Source organism: Oncorhynchus tshawytscha, linkage group LG28 (genome assembly GCF_018296145.1).
Source record: "Oncorhynchus tshawytscha isolate Ot180627B linkage group LG28, Otsh_v2.0, whole genome shotgun sequence".
Classification (NCBI taxonomy): domain Eukaryota; kingdom Metazoa; phylum Chordata; class Actinopteri; order Salmoniformes; family Salmonidae; genus Oncorhynchus; species Oncorhynchus tshawytscha.
Window position 1 is genome coordinate 22,912,625 of NC_056456.1, and position 19,780 is coordinate 22,932,404.

Genomic DNA, 19,780 nt, shown 5'->3' on the forward strand with positions numbered 1-19,780 from the left:
TCTACTGTTTTTGTTGCTTTGTTAATTTTTTTTTTTAAATGTAATGTAGTTAGAATTCTAGCTAGTTGTAGAAACTTTAGCAAAATGATTTAATGTGGAGTTCTCATGAGATGTTATCAGTTATCAAGGTCAGTAGTGAAGTAAAGTTTGTGTTATTTCCCAAGTTTTCTGTTAATTTATCTCTGTAGCTCTATTGCCACTTAAAATTTGTAGTCCACAATTTTTGGGTGTGTACTTAATTTTCCCTGAAATATAGTTATTCTAATGTAATGTTTTTGGGTTATAGTGCCACATTTATAATGTTTGTGGGAGATAATCCAATGTTTACTTTAAAGACTATAAATTACATCCAGTTAAAATATAGAATTATTTTAGTAACTGAAAAATAAATCATGTTTCATACCAAAAATAAAATGTTTTTGCATATCAACCAAACATCTGGTTAGTGACTTGAAAGGTCCTTTAGATAATATACAGTATGTACTTGGGTTAAAGTAATTAAATAGCACATTCATTTGAATGAATTATTTTTTTTTTTTGTGAAGAATTATCCTTTTGGTTTAGCCTATCATTTGAAGACATAGAATAGGCCTATTTATCAAGTCGACAAGGTGTTACCTGTACTTGATCAATGAGATTCTCTGAGATTCTTGCTTGAATTTAGCCAAACGTTCCTAAGTGTCCTGTCTATATTGTTTTATGTATTTTGTATGTGTTTAATGTTTGTATAACTTGTATGAAATTGGTTTTGACTATCCCTAATATTTCATTCCATGCCTTTATCCCTTTCGATTTTGACTACTGAGAACACTGGGGAACACTGGGGATAGTGGCTAGCAGCCACCCCTGGCCACAGTATTAGTACTGAAGTAACTGGAGCTTGGGTGGCTTTACCCAACTGGACCCATGTGTCTGTCAAGCAGGTATACTGCAGGCTGATTGTTTGACTTGGCCGAGGTGGCTTTCGCAGCAGCCACTTCTGTAATTGTCTGAACAGTGTGTCCCTGGCTGAGGGCCACAGAGAAACTCCACTGAACTCAAATATAGCTTACTCACTACTTTAAAACTGCCTTAACTGTAATAAATTACACATCTTGCTAGGCTAAATTAAATGATGAATTCATTTAATTGTAGAGGTTATGATGTAATTTTCCAGAGAACTAGCGTAACTTGATAAATCTTACACAAAATACATACCTAGAAAAAATGTACTGGCTCTTGCAGGTTGTTCCAAGGTCATACAGTTGTAAGACAATTTGACATACAGTTAGCTTATAGAATAAGCAAATAAAGATCACAAGTAGTCACATAAATGATTTGTATTGTATTTTATAAGTGAGTCCTACTAGTCCTAGTCATCAAACCACTCCAAGAGGCCAAGGCCTCAATAACAACATCACATGTTCTTCACAACAACATTTTCAAATTTCACACTGCTGTTAGTAAAACAGAGAAATGGACAGAGAGAGATAGTAAAACTTCTCTTATCTGGACAGGAAAAAAGTATACGAGTAAGGTCAAACCTTGAGGTTTAAACGTGAAGTCAAAAGTAGAAAGAGACAAAATCCCGCACAAAAAAAATCCCTCCAAAAATCCCTCCCCTCTTGTGATTGGTTCCCCCCTGCTCCGATCCCCATGGCCGAGTCTGTTGTCTTCCACTGACAGACAGTGATGCTAGTCATTCCACAGGACCGAGCCCTTCTCCCGCCATCAATAACTGCCACGGCTCCCCTACATACAGTGTATTATATTACATACAGTAGAATTGCCTCCATCTTTAGATTTTATGACATGATGTATTACTGATTTATTTATAATGTTTTGTTCTTGTACATAATAGAGTTCGACCCGATTATGATTTTTCACCGCCGATACCGATTATTGGAGGACCAAAAAAGCCGATACCGATTAATCGGACAATTTTTTTTGTTTGTTTTGTAATAATGACAATTACAACAATACTGAATGAACACTTATTTTAACTTAATATAATACATCAATAAAATAAATGTATCCTCAAATAAAAAATGAAACATGTTCAATTTGGTTTAAATAATGCAAAAACAAAGTGTTGGAGAAGAAAGTAAAAGTGCAATATGTGCCATGTAAGAATGCTAACGTTTAAGTTCCTTGCTCAGAACATGAGAACATATGAAAGCTGGTGGTTCCTTTTAACATGAGTCTTCAATATTCCCAGGTAAGATGTTTTAGGTTGTAGTTATTATAGGAATTATAGGACTATTTCTCTCTATACCATTTGTATTTCATATACCTTTGACTATCGGTTGTTCTTATAGGCACTTTAGTATTGCCAGTGTAACAGTATAGCTTCGGTCCCTCTCCTCGCTCCTCCCTGGGCTCGAACCAGGAACACAACGACAACAGCCACCCTCGAAGCAGCGTTACCCAGGCAGAGCAAGGGGAACAACCACTCCAAGTCTCAGAGCGAGTGACGTTTGAAACGCTATTAGCGCGCACACCGCTAACTAGCTAGCCATTTCACATCGGTTACACTAGCCTAATCTCGGGAGTTGATAGGCTTGAAGTCATAAACAGCGCAATGCTTGACGCACAACGAAGAGCTGCTGGCAAAATGCACGAAAGTGCTGTTTAATGAATGCTTACGAGCCTGCTGCTGCCTACCACCGCTCAGTCAGATACTTGTATGCTTGTATGCTCAGTCAGATTATATGCAACGCAGGACACGCTAGATAAACTAGTAATATCATCAACAATGTGTAGTTAACTAGTGATTATGATTGATTGATTGTTTTTTATAAGATAAGTTTAATGCTAGCTAGCAACTTACCTTGGCTTACTCCATTTGCGTAAAAGGCAGTCTCCTTCTGGAGTGCAACGAGAGGCAGGTGGTTATAGCATTGGACTAGTTAACTGTATGGTTGCAAGATTGAATCCCCCGAGCTGACAAGGTGAAAATCTGTCGTTCTGACCCTGAACGAGGCAGTTAACCCACCGTTCCTAGGCCGTCATTGAAAATAATGTGTTCTTAACTGACTTGCCTAGTTAAATAAAGATTAAATAAAGGTGTAAAAAAAACAAAAAAACGACAAATCGGTGTTCAAAAATACAGATTTCCAATTGTTATGAAAACTTGAAATCGGCCCTAATTCATCGTCCATTCCGATTAATCGGTCGACCTCTAATACATAACCTACAGTAATTGACGTTTTAGTAGTTGTATACTTATTTTCACTTACTGCTAAAATTGCTCTTTCTAGTTTTCTATCTATTTGAGAGCTTACTTGCCATGGACATGCTGCTTATTCTGCTTGGGATTGTGCATTAGAAACCCAAGTCTGACTCTTTACAACCTTTCTAAGAGAGGCCGTATCTTCTGAATTGCTCTCCTGCATCTTTTATAGCGTATGGACTCACTTTCCCTGAATTGGCAGCCGGATGAGGTTTTGGTGCACAGTTTTACGAGACAGCTAGCTGTCTTATGCATTGAGAGAGGATATGTTGGGGAAGGGACACGCATCACGTGTCATTGTGCCTCTTCTGTAATCGTCTAAGACAGTGTTTGCCCTCTCCAGTCCTCCAGTACCCCCAACAGTATACATTTTTGTTGTAGCACCAGACGAGCACACCGGATTCAACTTGTCAACTAATCATCAAGCCTTCAATTAGTTGAATCAGGTGAGTTTGTCAGGGGCTACAACAGAAATGTGTGCTGTTGGGGGTTAGGAAACACTTCTCTAAGAAAGCGAAGAGAAAGAATGCATGTGAAACGGACATTGAAAACATATTTGTGCCCGGTAATGACGGGGGTATTTCTGCTTGGCCTGTCAGAGACGAAAGACTAAAGATCAGTAGCAGAGCGACTGTTAGCTGTGGTGACTTCTTGCACCCCCTCCCCTGGGTACTAGGGTAGTGCTGCAGTGAGTTGCATTTCCCATGGGCTGCCTGCTAATGTGGGCTTCTTTGCAGGGTCCCATAGGACAGGAGCCATCCCTGTTAAGGACCATTCTGCCATGAAATGGTTTACAGTAGGTTACCTGCAGACTAAGTGATACAGAAAAGTCTGTTCCATAGCAATGAAAAAGGGGAAAAAATAAGTATATCGCGAATATTGATGTAGTTTGTCTTTTATTGTTTCTTACTTGTTAACATTCTCACCTTGGAAAACTGGCAAGACATTTCGTGTAGTATTGAGGCGTAGAGGATCTAAACGACTTGTATGTTGTACATAATTGCCTTGCTTGTGAAGTTTGTGTAAAGACAACGTGTGGCAAGCTTAAGTTCGTCTGTCCGTCAAGACTTCAGTCTGCTTAAAGCTTTTCCTTCCCTTCTTATGTAAGGAGGACCATATTGAGCCGTCAGTCATTCACTTGAATTAGCTTGAGTGTTCACATCTTTGTAACTGTGCAACTGTGCTGCCTTCAGGGGCATGGGAACAGATGTGACGGAGCAAAGGGGAAGTCAAAACATGATTTCTGTTTGTTTGAGCCTCTGACTGTACAGTGCAGTGCACCAAGAAGCCGAGCCAGGGAAAATGCAGCCACTGTGGCGAAGGTACAATGGGGGGACAAGGGCCACCAAATGCCAAACACGTCCACTGCTGCGCTTCCTTTAAAAAGTTTCCCCAACCAAAGGGCCCATTGAGTTTCGGCCTTTAGATTTCATTTGAAGAAACCACTCAGGCTGAAAATGTAGTTTTTTCCTACTTTTCTTCCTCTCTCTTCTGTTTAATGGCAGCCCCTTCCAAATAAAGGATAAACAAAGTTAAAAGAAAAAGGGAGAGACCCACTTTCGCTGGCTACTTTGTGAAATTATGGACAGCAGTTGAGCATTGTGTTCCCTCGAGGCCTCTTAAATCTTCTCATCTCTTTTATTATTATTATTTTCAACGGTCCAATTGAGGTCCTTCAAAGGCTTTTCACCCCATATTTAGGTAATTTGTTGCGCTCGAACTCAACCTGCTCTGCCCCTTGTCTAGTGAATGGGAGATATAGGTATGGGACGAAGGGGGGTCCATCGTTCTCAGGGCTCCCTCACAGGAACACCCGCCTTCATATTATGTATCACTTTGATTCCTTCCATGTCCAAGGCCCCCCGAAAGCATCTCCAAAAGTTCGCTCTTTCTTGCTCACGTTCCATTGCACTAGCAATATGTGCATACACATGTAGCCTAATATATTCATTATTTCTCCAAAAAGGTATTGTTTTGAAGTCATTTACTAATATAACTAATTATTCTGTTGAGTTGTTATCATGACTTGACAAAGAAAAGTCTTCATTTTTAGCACATAGCAAAACATTGAATTTTGAAATGATTAGAATGAAGCTTTTTTGTCTCTTTTTAAATTTTTCACATTCACTAACCTACATTATGTCCCTTACACATGTATGTTACTAGAAATCTGGCATCATTTCAAATACTAGATAAAATCCTACAACCACCCTGGACCAGTTCTGTTTACCTATCTAGATAAAGGGCCTTCATTCACCCTTGTTGTCACTAAACACAAATGTTAAATCAGTTGTTTGTTTATCTTTTATACAAGGTTTTATCTGATTTCGAAGTTATGAAAGTACGTAAGAAGAATTAAGTGGGGCCTACCTACAGTGGCTAGCATGTATGCAAACAAATGTCAATTCTACTTTTGTGCCCGTGTGAATAATAAATAAAAAAAACTCTTGAAAAAGCACATGTACTAACCTTGTGGTAGCTATTTCAGACAAAAATTATATTTGGATTGAGTTTTTTCCCTATAAAGCCCTCTTAATTTCGATCACTTCTCAAAAAAGTCAGGTCGGCAACAATTTCTGCTGCTGCTCTTCTAATTTGCTCATTGGTGAATCCACGTGAGGTGAACTAAAGTCACATGTACCTCACTTTCATCCCCAGCAATGGTCCCATATGTTTGTCAAAATGTGTATGTTGTGTGCTTTATCTGGCCCGATTTGTTCCCCAGCTACTCCACTGAGCCCCATTCTCCCTGGAGGCAATCTGAGCTACACGCTATTTATAAAGAATTAACAGCTGGGGCCCTTCCAGCTAAATTACGGAGGGGAGATATTATCATGAAAACTTCATGTTAACCCAAGCGTTAGAGATTGCTCTCCTGTGTCCCTGAAAGCTGCCAGGCTAAGCAGAACTCACTCTTCTAACTGGAAGAAATGCTTAGGACGTTGTTTTCCGACCAAAGCTTCATGAATTTGTCCTTTTGTTGCCCAGATAAAGGCTGTCAGATGCGCCAAAAAAAGGTCAGTTTCTGACCTCTCTGCTTTCTGTCCTCCACGTTACCTAGTCTGTCCGGCGAGAGAGATTCCCCAGAGCTATTTTTAGTCACTTTTCTGTTTTTCAGTCTGAACTGTTGAGAAAATGTAGGGTTATCCTAATTTTCCTTGTACCAAGCCTTCACGCACCCCACCACTTAGGTGAAACTAATCAGAGGTGATGAGCTATTAAGTAAATTGCAATAATGGACAGAAATCTAAATGCAGGTGGATTTAATAGGACCAAACATCATTACCATGTCCACAGGAGAGCTGAATATCTCTGAGCACTGCACTGGGTACTAGATGTATCACTGAAGAAGACTAGACCGAGAGATCCATCATACCAATCTACTGAGAGGTCTCGATGATAATGTTGGGAATGATTACTAAAAGCTTCCCTGTGACCCTGTCTACACCTGTATTAAAATGTGTTCTGTTTCAGATTCTGTACAGTGAGAGCAGATAACACTCAATAGTTATTTTGATCCCAATAGTTAGACTATTGTTACCTTTGGGCAAAAAACGAATCAGTATTGCTAAAACAGTTCAAATGAGGAGAATGGTAAGAATGATTCCTACATTTTGAGCAAGGGCAGCTCAAGCTCAGTGTTTCCCCTATATTCATTGCCGGCACGCCAAAAAATATGATTATGGGGAGGGGAAATAATTTTTGGGACGATAAAACGTTTTCAGTGTAAACTTAAAACGACTAAAGCCAGATATAAAATATGTAGAAAAGAAAATGGAGCTATATATTTTTAAATAAGATCATCTTTGAGAACTAACAATCACTATCTAAATCTAAAATTCCCCAAATGTCATGGCATGGGGCCCCTATTGATTTTCTTATCATGTTTGAGTCATAAGCCATGGCAAAATGTGTAGAGTTGCAGGAAATTAGCTTTAAAATTGCAATTTCTTCTCATCCCCATGACAACATGTGTACAATTGCATCAAACTAGCTTTAAAACGGTAACATTTTCTCTCCGCCCCAAGCCACAATATGTAGAATTGCAGGAAATGTTGTCTCTGCGCCAAGAGGACGGCCTTTAAAATGTAGGATCGGAGACGGCACCATTGGCCATGGCCACTACGACGCACCCCAGTTGTGTACGTTTCACTCAAAACGGAATGAGATTGCTCACAAAGGGATTTTCTATGCGTGTGCTTTCCTATTATTTCAAATCAATCAGCAACAAGCTTTGTGTGTCAAGCAGTGGGGTAACAGGCATGTTGGTTTACGCTTGCTTTTGCAACATTTGTGTGTGCATGTCTGCGTCAGTATCTCTAGTCTGCAAACCAACTGAGTGAGAATACGATCCGGAAACCGCACATCAATAGGGCAGTAAGTTGCGAAAGTGACATGTTTGGACAGCAGTAGTAATTTAGCCCACACTGAAGTTCCTTGTTTGGCTTGTCAATAGAGGCAGCGTGCTTTGAATAGGAAAGAGTCCCAAAGGCGGCTCATTTCAAACTGTCCTGGGACCATTCTGTGTCACTTCTGTGATTTTGTTTTGTTTGAATAAGATTGAGATGTTGTTGTGCAATAATAGGGAGATTTTCTATCTTATACCTGATATAACGCTAGCCATACCCTTCCAAAAAGTTTTTTTTTTTAAAATGCTGGCAGATTCGATGGGCTAGACTAGAACTCAGATGTTCTCAGCAAATGAAATTGGCATGTGGTGAGATCTACTCTCTGATAGGAGCGTAGTAGGAAATAAAGACTGCAAATTTAGAATTGAAATGGAACACCCAGTGTTAATCCACACACAGCTCCCCCCCCTCTCTCACTCTCTCTCTCTCCCGCACGCTCTTCCTCTTTTAGGACTTGTGGCCTACCCCTGCTCTCTATAGCAACTGGGCTTTTCTCAGGCTGCCGGGCCGCCTCATTGATGGGCTGTGCACAGCCAGACGATCCTTCCTAAATTCTTGCATGCCTTAGTCGGAAGTTGTCCTGTCCTAATGGCCCCCCTTACCTTGCCCCTTCGCCACTACCATATTCAGTATCATTAGTATGAGGAGTGTAGTGATGATGATGATGGTGAGTTCTCAGGGAGATCCCGGTCTCCCTGTCTCGTTTGCGGGTTAGGGTTAGCCTATGTATTCTTAGCAGCAGGGTTGTGTGTGATGGGCAGCGTATGACCCGGGTATGACTCACACCCAGTAGGGAGGTGCCATGAAAGGTTTAGTTTAACCTGTTTACCCCAATCATCTGTGGAGTCAGAAGGTTGAACTATGCTGGAACAGTCCACATTTACTTTTCCACTGCAAACAAAATTAGTAATGAATACAAAAATCCAACACCCTATAGTAGAATAGTTTATCTATTGATCTAGTCGGCTTGTTGTTGTGTGTAAATAAATATTCCTCTCGAGGCGCGTTCAAGTTATGAGTACCATAGGGAGCGAAACATGCATTCTAACAAGCAGTCAGTCAATCAATGCACAACAAGTCTTGCAATCGCTGGGAAAACAGCAGTTTTGATGGGCTTTGTTCAAAAGAAGGGTATCCCAGGGAAATTGTGACAGGAAGTGGTTTCTGTGAGAAGTACAGGCAGTGTACCCTGGGTGGCAAGTTTACCCCAAATGACCCTTACAGGTCGGCCTACATTATATTAACTGTGTTTAAGCAAGTGTTTGGGACATACAATTCGTCAATAGGATGCTAACTAATTAAAAGGTCACCCTAGGCCCACTAGGGTAAGTGCAGATAGGCTACCCCTTGTTTGAGACTTTATTTATTTATAGCCACTATGCTGCATCAGTTGGGCTGCAGGTGATAATGCTTTTTGCTGATAGCATACCTGATAATATGGACCATACATAGGTTGTACAGTGCATTCGGAAAGTATTCAGACCCCTTGACTTTTTCCACATTTTGTTACGTTACAGCCTTATTCTAAAATGGATTGAATTAAACATTTTCTTCATCGATCTACACACAATACCCCATAATGACAAAGCGAAAACAGAAATATCTTACTTACATAAGTATTCAGACTCTTTGCTATGAGACTCGAAATTGTTTACATTGATCATCCTTGAGATGTCTCAACAACTTGATTGGAGTCCACCTGTGGTAAATTCAATTGATAGGACAGGATTTGAAAAGGCATACACCTGTCAATATAAGGTCCCACAGTTGACAATACATGTCAGAGCAAAAACCAAGCCATGAGTTTGAAGGAATTGTGTCGAGGCACAGATCTGGGGAAGGGTACCAGAAAAGCTCTGCAGCATTGAAGGTCCCCAAGAACGCAGTGGACTCTTAAATGGAAGAAGTTTGGAACCACCAAGACTCTTCCTAGAGCTGGCCGCCCGGCCAAACTGAACAATTACGGGAGAAGGGCCTTGGTCAGTGAAGTGACCAATAACCCGATGGTCACTCTGACAGAGCTCCAGAGTTCCTCTGTGGAGATATGAGAACCTTCCAGAAGGACAACCATCTCTGCAGCACTCCACCAATCAGCACTCCACCAGTCACCTCCCTGACCAAGGCCCTTCTCTCCTGATTGCTCAGTTTGTCCAGAAATAATATTTCTGTTATTTATTTTTAATACATTTGCAAAAAATTCTAAAAACCTTTCTTCGCTTTGTCATTATGGGGTATTGTGTGTAGATTGATGAGGAAAAAAACAATTAAATTATTTTTAGAGTAAGGTTGTAATGTAACAAAATGTGGAAAAAGGAAGGTGTCTGAATACTTTCCAAATGCACTGTAAGCATGGTCCAATATGTTCAAATCATTTCAACAAATAACTTTACCAATATGGTGTCAGCGTGGTTTTATTTCAATTCATTTTTTCCACGCACTGCTACACATTTTTCTAGAGGAAACACTGGACCATGCCATTCCAATGAGCAATCATTATGTGTGAATGTTAGTTTCACATTTTCAATTTACATTCCTGCAGTAAAAGATTTGAACAGATCCGGGCAATTACAGAGCATGGCATCTGTGATGTCTAAATGGAGCTAAATAGCAGACATAAAAGGACAATTAGAAAAACAAGTTCCCCAACATGTCAACTGGCTTTTATAGTAAGTTTTCTTGTCTCTTTTCCTGGTCATAGTCACCCCTCTACACAGCTCTCTCTGTTCAACTATTGATAAGCGTCAGGAAAAATTGTGCATCGCAAAATCCTCATTAAATTTGACCTATTCTTGGTCTGACTAATAGGAGTTGGCTGTGGCCCCTGTAGAGTTTCTAATGACCTACAGTGTCAAACTCCCCCACCGCCACGCTCGTGGCTGCCTGGGCCTCATATGGAAGCCCAGAGGAGCTCTACATGTGTGTAATTTATTCCACTATCCCACACACACACACACACACACACACACACACACACACACACACACACACACTCACACACACACACACACACACACACACACCACACACTCACTCTGTCTGCAGACCTTTCCTACTAAAGAGCATGCAGGAAGTGTGCTGTCGCCTAGCTCAGGGTTTCCCAAACTCTGTCCTGGGGCCCCCACTGGTTCAAATACTTATTTCTTATTTATGCTTTATTCCTAGCATAATTTGCCCCTATGTTGTTCAATTCAAAAGCAATGTATCTGCTAATCTAATTTTAAATGTCGTAAATTACATTTGGCTAATAGTAGCGTAATTGTTGGAATATTAGTTTTTCTCTTTAAAAAAGCAATATAGCACAACTACTTTATTATGTGAGCCAACTTAGTTTACTTCCCTTTTTAAACCGATGTGTGTACATCATCATTTCCTCCAATGAGGGTGTGGCAATTTGCCTTTATGCAACCTCATAATGTAATGTAAAGTCAGGTTCCAACCCTGACAGAGAAATCAGTACCTTCTGTCACCGTAATAACTGTTATTAACAGTAATAACAGTTATTACGGTCACCGTAATAACTGTTCAAATAGCAAAGAAATGCGGGGGGCATATTTTCTCTTCAGCTACACTCCTGACTGCATGTCCTGCCATAGAAATAGAATGAATAGATCGGCGTCCACATTCAAGTCAATGATGACATAATGGGTGGACTGGCATGTATTGCAAGTGTAACTATAGGAGCAAAGCAGGAAGTAAAATATGTGCAGGGATCTGTTGATTCAACTCAACTGACATACAAAAAAATATCCAAAGCATGAGCCACATCAGTTATCATCATTTGAATGAACATTCTACATTACCATGGAAATGATTGCATCACAATACCAGGCAACCATAGATGTGGTAAAGGACTCAGTAGAACGTAGACATTCTTTTACCAGATTGGCGCACATTCAACAAATCTGATTTACCAAAGTGGATATTTGTCAAATCCATCAAGATTTATGTATTATAACAGGCCCACAATCTGGTCACTTAAGTCCGATTTGAATTTATTTGTGACTGCTCAATGTTAACTCCTGTTCGTATAAGCAGGTTGGCATAGCTAGTATACAGAAATCGGTAGTGGTAGTCTAATTAATTTAAAAATGTAATCCAGTTGATTGGTAACAATGACATGAACATGTGTTGGGGTTGACATCCCTAAAAGCATTATACTCTGATTTTTACCTCAACATAGTGTAAAATACATATAAACAGAAGACTCAATATATTTCCCCCATGGCCCTTTCCCCCACGTATTTCCATGGCAATTACACTGTTTTGGTTGAGTTTGATTGACCTATTTATCTATTGCAAGTGTACCCATGAGTTTACTAGTCAAAATGCCAGGGTTGGTTATTTTATTTTCATGACGTCTTCATCCATAACCGTCGGTTATACGGTAATTGTGCCAGCCCTACTCATGGAGTCTATCCACTGAAGCGGTTGCCACCATTGTCCCCCATCAAACATCCATTAGGATCCATGCCAGGTGTCTGTCAACTTTTGACACCACTAACAGGATACTCTTTGGAGGACTTGGCCAAAAGCAGAGGTTTTGAAAGGCCTCCTTTGTGACACATTTTGGCATTTTGTTGAACCCTTCCTTACATTGTGATGCAATTCTAGTTCTCTCACTTAATGCTGTCTTTGTCACTTATCGGTTGATCATACATTGTCAAGAGCACAAATATTATGGTATCTTTGGACCTCTGAAAAAAAGAGGAAGAGCATGAATTAAAAATGGGTGGGTGGGGACCCTGCAAGCATGTTGTAGGCAGTGAGGAAGGTATGTGCCCCTGTGCCTTTTGCACTACATACAGGGAGGAATTGGCAATGTCAAGTGACAAGGATTTGAGAGTCAAGTGTTCATGAATGAGAGTGTTGGTGGTCTGGGTGCAGCTGCCTTGAAAACAAGTGGAAGAAATGGAGAGACAGCAAGGGTAGTGAGTGCAGTGGAAGCGCACGGCTCCTCACTTTTTCCTTCATCTCTTGAGGAAGGTTTGGCAGGAGCCCTGACTCCAGGCAGCTAAACCAGCAGCTCCCCTCGCTCTGTATGCAGCCAAGGTGCTGCAATGACAACAACCCATTCATTGTGGAGGTAGAGGCAAAAGCTGTGGATCTCTCCTGTCTTTTTGGGAATGGGAGGGGGGCATTTTCCTGAAATCGTGAAGTAGAACAGAAAGGGGACACAGAGAGGGAGGGCAATAAAAGCGAGAGAGGGGGAGGAATGGAGGGTGAGTGAGAGTGGGGAGGGAGAGAGAGCGCTACCATGCCGAATGATTGAGAGAGGCGGAGAGGAAACAGAACTCCATCAGATGAAATGAGGTGAAAATAATTCAGGCATTAATCAACACCGGGCAAAAAGAGGCTGTTCTTTTTTTCCCCCCTCTTTCTGCGTAACCGAAAGGAAAGGTGTGAATGAAGAACTCAGGAGTGGAAACGAGAGAACCACTGGGCACTATCAAACCATGTCAGAGTCCAACAGCAATGCAGCCTGTACAGCTGACCAGGTCAGTTTCTTTTTACTAATTATTTTCATCTTGTGACCTGTTTGATACACAGATGTATGTGATACCAATGATCTCTAGCAAAATGTTGTCATTTTGTCGACTCGTGGAGAAAACCTTGGACAGTTAACTGTTTAAAAAAAAAATGGATTGGATTTTTTAGATTAAACAGAGAGAGTGAGTTTATCCAAACTATCAAAGCAGCAATTGTGTGGAGCTGCCCGGACGACGGTACAAGGTCCTGAAAGAATTGAATGAATCAAGACGACCTATTGTCTGGACCGCCTTATTTTTCGGCGATCATTCAGGGGGTCTGTGACGACTCAATAGCCCCCATACCACGTGAGAAGGGGGATACAACTCTTTAAAAACCAGACCACGTGTGGCTGGACTGAAAAGTTTTTATAACTAATTGCAGTGGGAAGTTCTGGTGGTGCTGGCTGAGGGGTGTGTGATAAAGTTTCTAAGGAAGTGGGCAGGCTAACTGTGAAAGAGTGACAGAGTGGGAAAGGGAAAAGTGTCCTAAAAAGGGGGGTTGGCTCATATTTATGTTTTTTCTCTCTTCCTTTGCCACTCTCTTTAGTGGCCAAGGGACTTGTCAGTTAAACAATTCCACCAAAAGATTTGTTTAAAATAAAATATATAGATATCCGTTATGGCACTTTGTTCTTTGCCGATTTATGTGGAGCGCCAAGTCTTGTCACATCTTTTGGTTGGCCGCTGTGAAGACTGAGCAAGCCTCCTAGTGTTCAGTAACAAACACAAGGAAACGGGCCGCTGAGATCATTGCACATACTTTTAAAGAAACATTTCTATGAAGATTTAAAAAATGGTGTTGCTCGCGGTAGGTAAAGCTTTAATTTAGCCCTATTTTTTCAGAGATATATATGTTGTTTGTACGTGTGTATGCCCCCTGTTTTGGTGTGTGTGTGTGAAGTTAATGTAATGCAAATTTGTCAGAGCCATGCATCTAAATGAATGTACCGTGCTCCTAGAAGTGTAGGGGAACTTAAAGGGTTGACAAGGAGTCATCTAGATTTCTCATCTGTAGAACAATTCTTCATTTACAATGGAAACAAAAATGTTGCATGTTGCACCACAAAGTTGTCAAGCCGATATTCATTGATAAAACTCTCTTAAAAGGCTCATGGCCTGTTAGGTATGACGCTTATCTATTTGGTCTAATTTTAGGCTTGGCTGTTCTCAATGTATCTTTTCTTGTTCTGCTTGCTGATACTGAACATCCTATCCATTTGTCTAGTGTGTCCACAAACAGTCCATTTAGAACGCTGAGTTCCCTATGCCCTGTTTGCAGACTGTTCTTATCGTTCACTTTCATTGAGCGCCTCGCCTCCCGTCGCCCCCTTGTTAGGATGGATACAGATTTGAGTGAAAGCTTTCTTATCTATGTAGGGCGAAACAGCCTCTATTTACTCAGATGAAGGGATGGCCCTTGGTGCATGTGACAAAGGATGCAATCAATGTTTGTACAGTTATTTTGAATGATGCAATGTCCCTCTGATTCAGTCCTGGTATGCGACATACTCTAGAATCTATTTGATATTGTGTTCTTCAGAAGGTTCAGGTTTCAGATAGCATTAACATCAGAGTCTACCTGGTAATGTATTTCTGCTGGAAAATGTATGTGTCACATTGCTATAGACATATTCCTAAAAGTGAATAAAGACCACATACTGTTTGATTGGTGAATTGCTTACAAAGCCGTTGGCGATTATTGACGTTTTATGTTGACGTTATACTGAGAAGTCCCATTGAATAAGTTACAGTAGTTGTTAGAGGTGAACTACTGCTGTCCTGTGTCGACTGGTTTATCTGACAGGATGATGGGTCACAGAGAGAGCTCTAGGATCAGGTGCACCTGACACGGCAGACCCTTCAGACAGACAGACAGAGCCTTGTCGCTTTGTATAGGACAGCTACCTACCTACCGCACTGCCTCGCTCCCCTGACTGACTATCATGTGTCATAAGTGACTCTCTCTGTACCAAAGGGGATGTGACTTTTTCTATTGCTATACTTTTATGGTTTAGGCTACTGCTGTCCTCTGTATCTCAGTTGGTAGATAATGGCTCGCAACGCTTGGATAGTGGGTTTGATTCCCGGGACTACCCATAGGTAAAAGGTTTATGCACGCATGACTGTAAATCACTTTGGGTTAAACCATCTACTAAATACCATATATTATTATAAAACCACTTTTTCAGCAGATATCCCATTTCCTTATTCATAAAGGAGCCGGTCAAGCCTACGTGAATTCTCTGCAGTAGTTTGACCCCGCTGTTAGGAATACAATTGACTAAGGTCATCTGTGATTGTAAAGCATGCTCGAGTGATAATTGAAGTAATAAGAACTTCAGAAGGATGTGGTAATTGCATGGTAGGCTAGTGTAGGCACCTCTGACTTAGTCTGACAGCCTTTCACAATCAGGAAAAATGTAATGGCACTCTAACGTCATCCCTTGGTTTCATAAAGACAGTTTGGTTTCATTTGATGGTGACATTGCTTGAAATCTGCTTGAAATTGTTGCCGGGTCCGGAGATTGACAGATTGTAGTTTGGGCATAGGCTCAATTTGCAAGATTTATACATAGATTTTGATGTAAAGATTTGCCCACAAATGTAATCCTCATGTATTGGTCTTTCTTTTTTCTTTACTGAATTGTAGTGGGCTGATTTTGTGCCTTGAAGTAAGTGCCTAGATATAGCATCGATATCACGACACAGAAGTCTCTTTAAATTGTCCGAACCATTTCCGATTGGACAAGAACATATTGCAGTTGAAAACATAGCTTGGAATGATTGACCCAAATGATTTCACTGTACAGAAACAGATTTGCTAGATCGTGAAAGGCAATGCCAGAAAGCTAATGAGAGCTGCAGAGTTAAAAAGCAGATATTATTTTCCCTTGGAGGCTTTGGAGCAGATTACTGTTGTTCCTAAATCTGGGTATGGCTCTGTTATGTTATTGTACTGCATATTTAACTTCAATACCCTGCAGAGCAGTTTGGCTGCAATGTTAGACTAATTCTGTAACACTGTAATAAGATGATTAACTCCTGTAAAAATATCCCTCCTCATTCAAATATGTTCTTTCACCAATTGCTTCTTATTCTGGAGGATAAATTAATGAATGAAGAGGATTCTCTGAAACGATGGGATTAATTTAAAATACCAACAGAACTATTTAGGCCTGGTTACTGTAAAAATGTACTTATGTTTTTGGTAAGCAATGGGTGTTAAATTAGCTAAATTAGTGGCTTTCGCATTTGAAGCACATCCGACTCCAATTGAACATTCATTTCCCCATTTTTCCCAGCCTATTTTCAGCGCTTCCAACTGGGTGCAGGTGGTGTTGAGAGGGCCAGTATATGGAGCGGAAGTCAGTGGTTGGAGTGTTTACACGCAGGGAGAGATCGAGGGCAGGCAGCTGAGGGGCGAGTGCACAGACATATGTGTGCTCAGGGCCTCTGGCTCTCCCAGTGCTGTGGGATCTGTCTCCAGCCATGTTGTACTCCTGGACCCACAGCTGGCAGCGAGGAGAGGAGAGGAGAGGGGAGGCAGCTAGCCCCACACTGCAGTACAACACAGCCTGGCTGGCTGGGTGCAGCCTGGCCGTGCCACAGACCATTGTTGAGTGTTCTATACTCTCACTGATGTATAGAAACGATCTAATAATTCACTGCTATTGAGATCAGTATGAAGACCTAGCGGACCTAGGCTTCGTCCCCAAAAGGCACCCTACTCTCCTTATAGTGCATTAGGCCTACAGTATATAGGGAATAGGGTGCTATTTGGGACACTATATGGCGTTCAGGCTGGTTTAACCTGACCTGCAGACATATTGCAGATAAAATAAGAAATGCAGATGGGACCGCCCACTGTGAAGTTTGAGTTTCCTTCTATGTAAGAAATAGTTGGTTTAGGGGATTTTCAAACATAACATAACTTTTCTCAGTGTGGTCACCTACCTAGCATGACAACGATAAACAATATACAACAATAGCAGCGATTGATATGTCTGGTAATCGGTGTTAAATCATTTAGCTGAGTACAGACATCTAGGCCTAGTTCTTAAGATGGTCATAACATTCCTGAACTATGAACTACACTGACCTGTCACATTCCACCAAGAATATGGATTCTTGTAAACATTAAAAGTGCAATATGCAGAAATCACTCTGCCATTTCCTGGTTGCTAAAATTCTAATAGTTTGCCTAATGTCTGTTTATGTGACAAAACATGCAATGTGGAGAATCATTGTACAATCTAAATTGCTGTGAAATATATTTTTAATAACCCAAAATTGTGTATATTCAGCTGTTTGAAGCTGGTGTACAAAACCTGAAATAAAAGACGCAAAAACTAAACTTGAGAGCGAGAAGCATAGAAATAGCACACATAGAACAGATATACCGCTTTTTAGACTTACTTTCAATGAGAAGATCTATAACAAACATTTCTATGTGAATTTGGTCTGGCCGTCCAGAAAGTTACATATTGCAGCTTTAACCACCCGTGAATAATCTTATTGTGTGTCAAACCCCATACACTACATGGCCAAAAGTATGTGGACACCCCTTCAAGTTAATGAGTTCAGCGATTTCAGCCACACCCACTGCTCACAGGTGTATAAAATCAACCACACCACCATGCAATCTCCATAGACAAACACTGGCAGTATAATGGCCCGTGCTGAAGAGCTCAGTGACTTTCAACGTGGCATCGTCATAGGATGCTACCTTTCCAACAAGTCAGTTCGTCAAATTTCTGCCCTGCTAGAGCTGCCCTGGTCAAATGTAAGTGCTGGTATTGTGAAGTGGAAACGTCTAGAAGCGAAAACGGCTCAGCCATGAACCGGTAGGCCACACAAGCTCACAGAACAGGACCGCCGAGGACTGAAGTGCGTAAAAACTGTCTGTCCTTGGTTGCAACACTCACTACCGAGTTTCAAACTGCCTCTGGAAACAATGTCAGCACAATAACGGTTTGTCGGGAGATTCATGAAATGGTCGAGCAGCTTTCCATGGCCGAGCAGCTGCACAAGCCTAAGATCACCATACGCAATGCCAAGCATCGGCTGGAGTGGGGTAAAGCTTGCCGTCATTGGATTCTGGAGCAGTAGAAACGCATTCTTTGGAGGGATGAGTCACCCTTCACCATCTGGCAGTCCGATGGACGAATCTGGGTTTGGCAGATGCCAGGAAAACGCTACAAGCCCCAGTGCATAGTGCCAACTGTAAAGTTTGGTGGAGGAGGAATAATGGTCTGGGGCTGTTTTTCATGGTTCGGGTTAGGCCTCTTAGCTCCAGTAAAGGGAAATCTTAACACAACAGCATACAATGACATTCTAGACGATTCTGTACTTTACTCAACTTTGTTCCAACAGTTTGGGGAAGGCCTTTTCTTGTTTCAGCATGACAATGCCCCTGTGCACAGTGAGGTCCATACAGGAATGGTTTGTCAAAATCGGTGTGGAAGAACTTGACTGGCCTGCACAGAGCCCTGACCTCAACTCCATCTAACACCTTTGGCAATGAATTGGAACGCCGACTGCGAGCCAGGCCTAATCGCCCAACATCAGTGTCCGACCTCACTAATGCTCTTGTGGCTGAATGGATGCAAGTCCCTGCAGCAAACACCTAGTGGAAAGCCTTCCCAGATGAGTGGAGGCTGTTATAGCAGCAAAGGGGGGACCAACTCCATATTAATGCCCATGCTTATAGAATGAGATGTTCAACGTGCATACTCTAACAGTGAGGCACTCTTCCTATTTTTTTGTGGAATATAACAGACTTCGTTTGAAAAGGCCATATGGGACTTCTTTTGTCTCCACTGGATGTTGTGAAGTGGATTCAGTTACTAGTTGGGTGTCATTCCATTCTAAGCATTGATGTTTTGAGTGGTTGATTAGCCTGGATGTCAGTGAGTGCATTTCCTCTGGATGACTTGCTGGCAATTGGTCTGTGCTAAAAGTGCTATGGCTGCTGACGACAGCTGCATGATGAAAGGGGATTTATCACTCTTTACTCTGAGTTTACCACAGTGGACCATCATCAAAACATAGGTCTTTCCGATTAGATGGTCCTGTGCTTATTCAAATCCCGTATTTGGTGCAGACATGAAAGAATAAGGTTTAATAGGTTCAAGAGAAGTGTGTCAGTGTGTTAAGTGTGTGAGAGCTAGGTGACTAGAAGGTTGGTTGTACTGCTCTATTTCCTCAGGCTCCGGACCTTTGGAGGCATTGGATGAGTCCAAAATGGCACCCTATTCCCTATGTAGTGCACTTCTTTTGACCAGTGGCCATAGGGAACAGGGTGCCATTTGGGACACATAAATTGGCAGGTCAGGTTCAGTGTGAATGGCCTAGGAACTTGAAATAGAGTACCCTAGCATGCAGTAGAGTCTCATGACTTCTCTACCACAGCTCAGTGTCGTGATCTACGGTGCAGTGTTGTTAATGATATGACAGACCATGCCCTGGAGACAGGGAGCACGGCTTGGAAGAGGCTCAGATTTAGGACTGTCACGAATGGAAGGAAAAAGCATGGAAAGAGAAGTCTCCATCTCCTCTCAACCTGATTTTTGGGTTGAATGGTCATCTCTCTCAGCTAAACATCTTACAAACAGATTGTGCAACACATCTAG

At 41.4% G+C, this 19,780-nt stretch overlaps 1 protein-coding gene across 7 annotated transcripts in view; it reads left to right on the top strand.

The window, feature by feature from the left end:
• LOC112226939 (sodium- and chloride-dependent glycine transporter 1-like) overlaps window positions 1-19,780 on the top strand; it is an 80,483-nt gene that overhangs the window by 29,533 nt on the left and 31,170 nt on the right. For 3 of the 7 annotated variants that reach the window (XM_042308382.1, XM_042308381.1, XM_042308379.1), the window contains one exon: window positions 13,018-13,115. The exons of 1 other annotated variant lie outside the window; for it this stretch is intronic. In XM_042308382.1, coding sequence (XP_042164316.1) covers window positions 13,074-13,115 — 42 coding nt within the window. In that variant the 5' untranslated portion in view covers window positions 13,018-13,073. Of the gene's footprint in view, window positions 1-12,851; window positions 13,116-13,658; window positions 13,957-19,780 lie in introns of those variants that run through there. 3 more of the 7 variants (XM_042308380.1, XM_024391632.2, XM_042308384.1) reach the window with 3 other exon arrangements.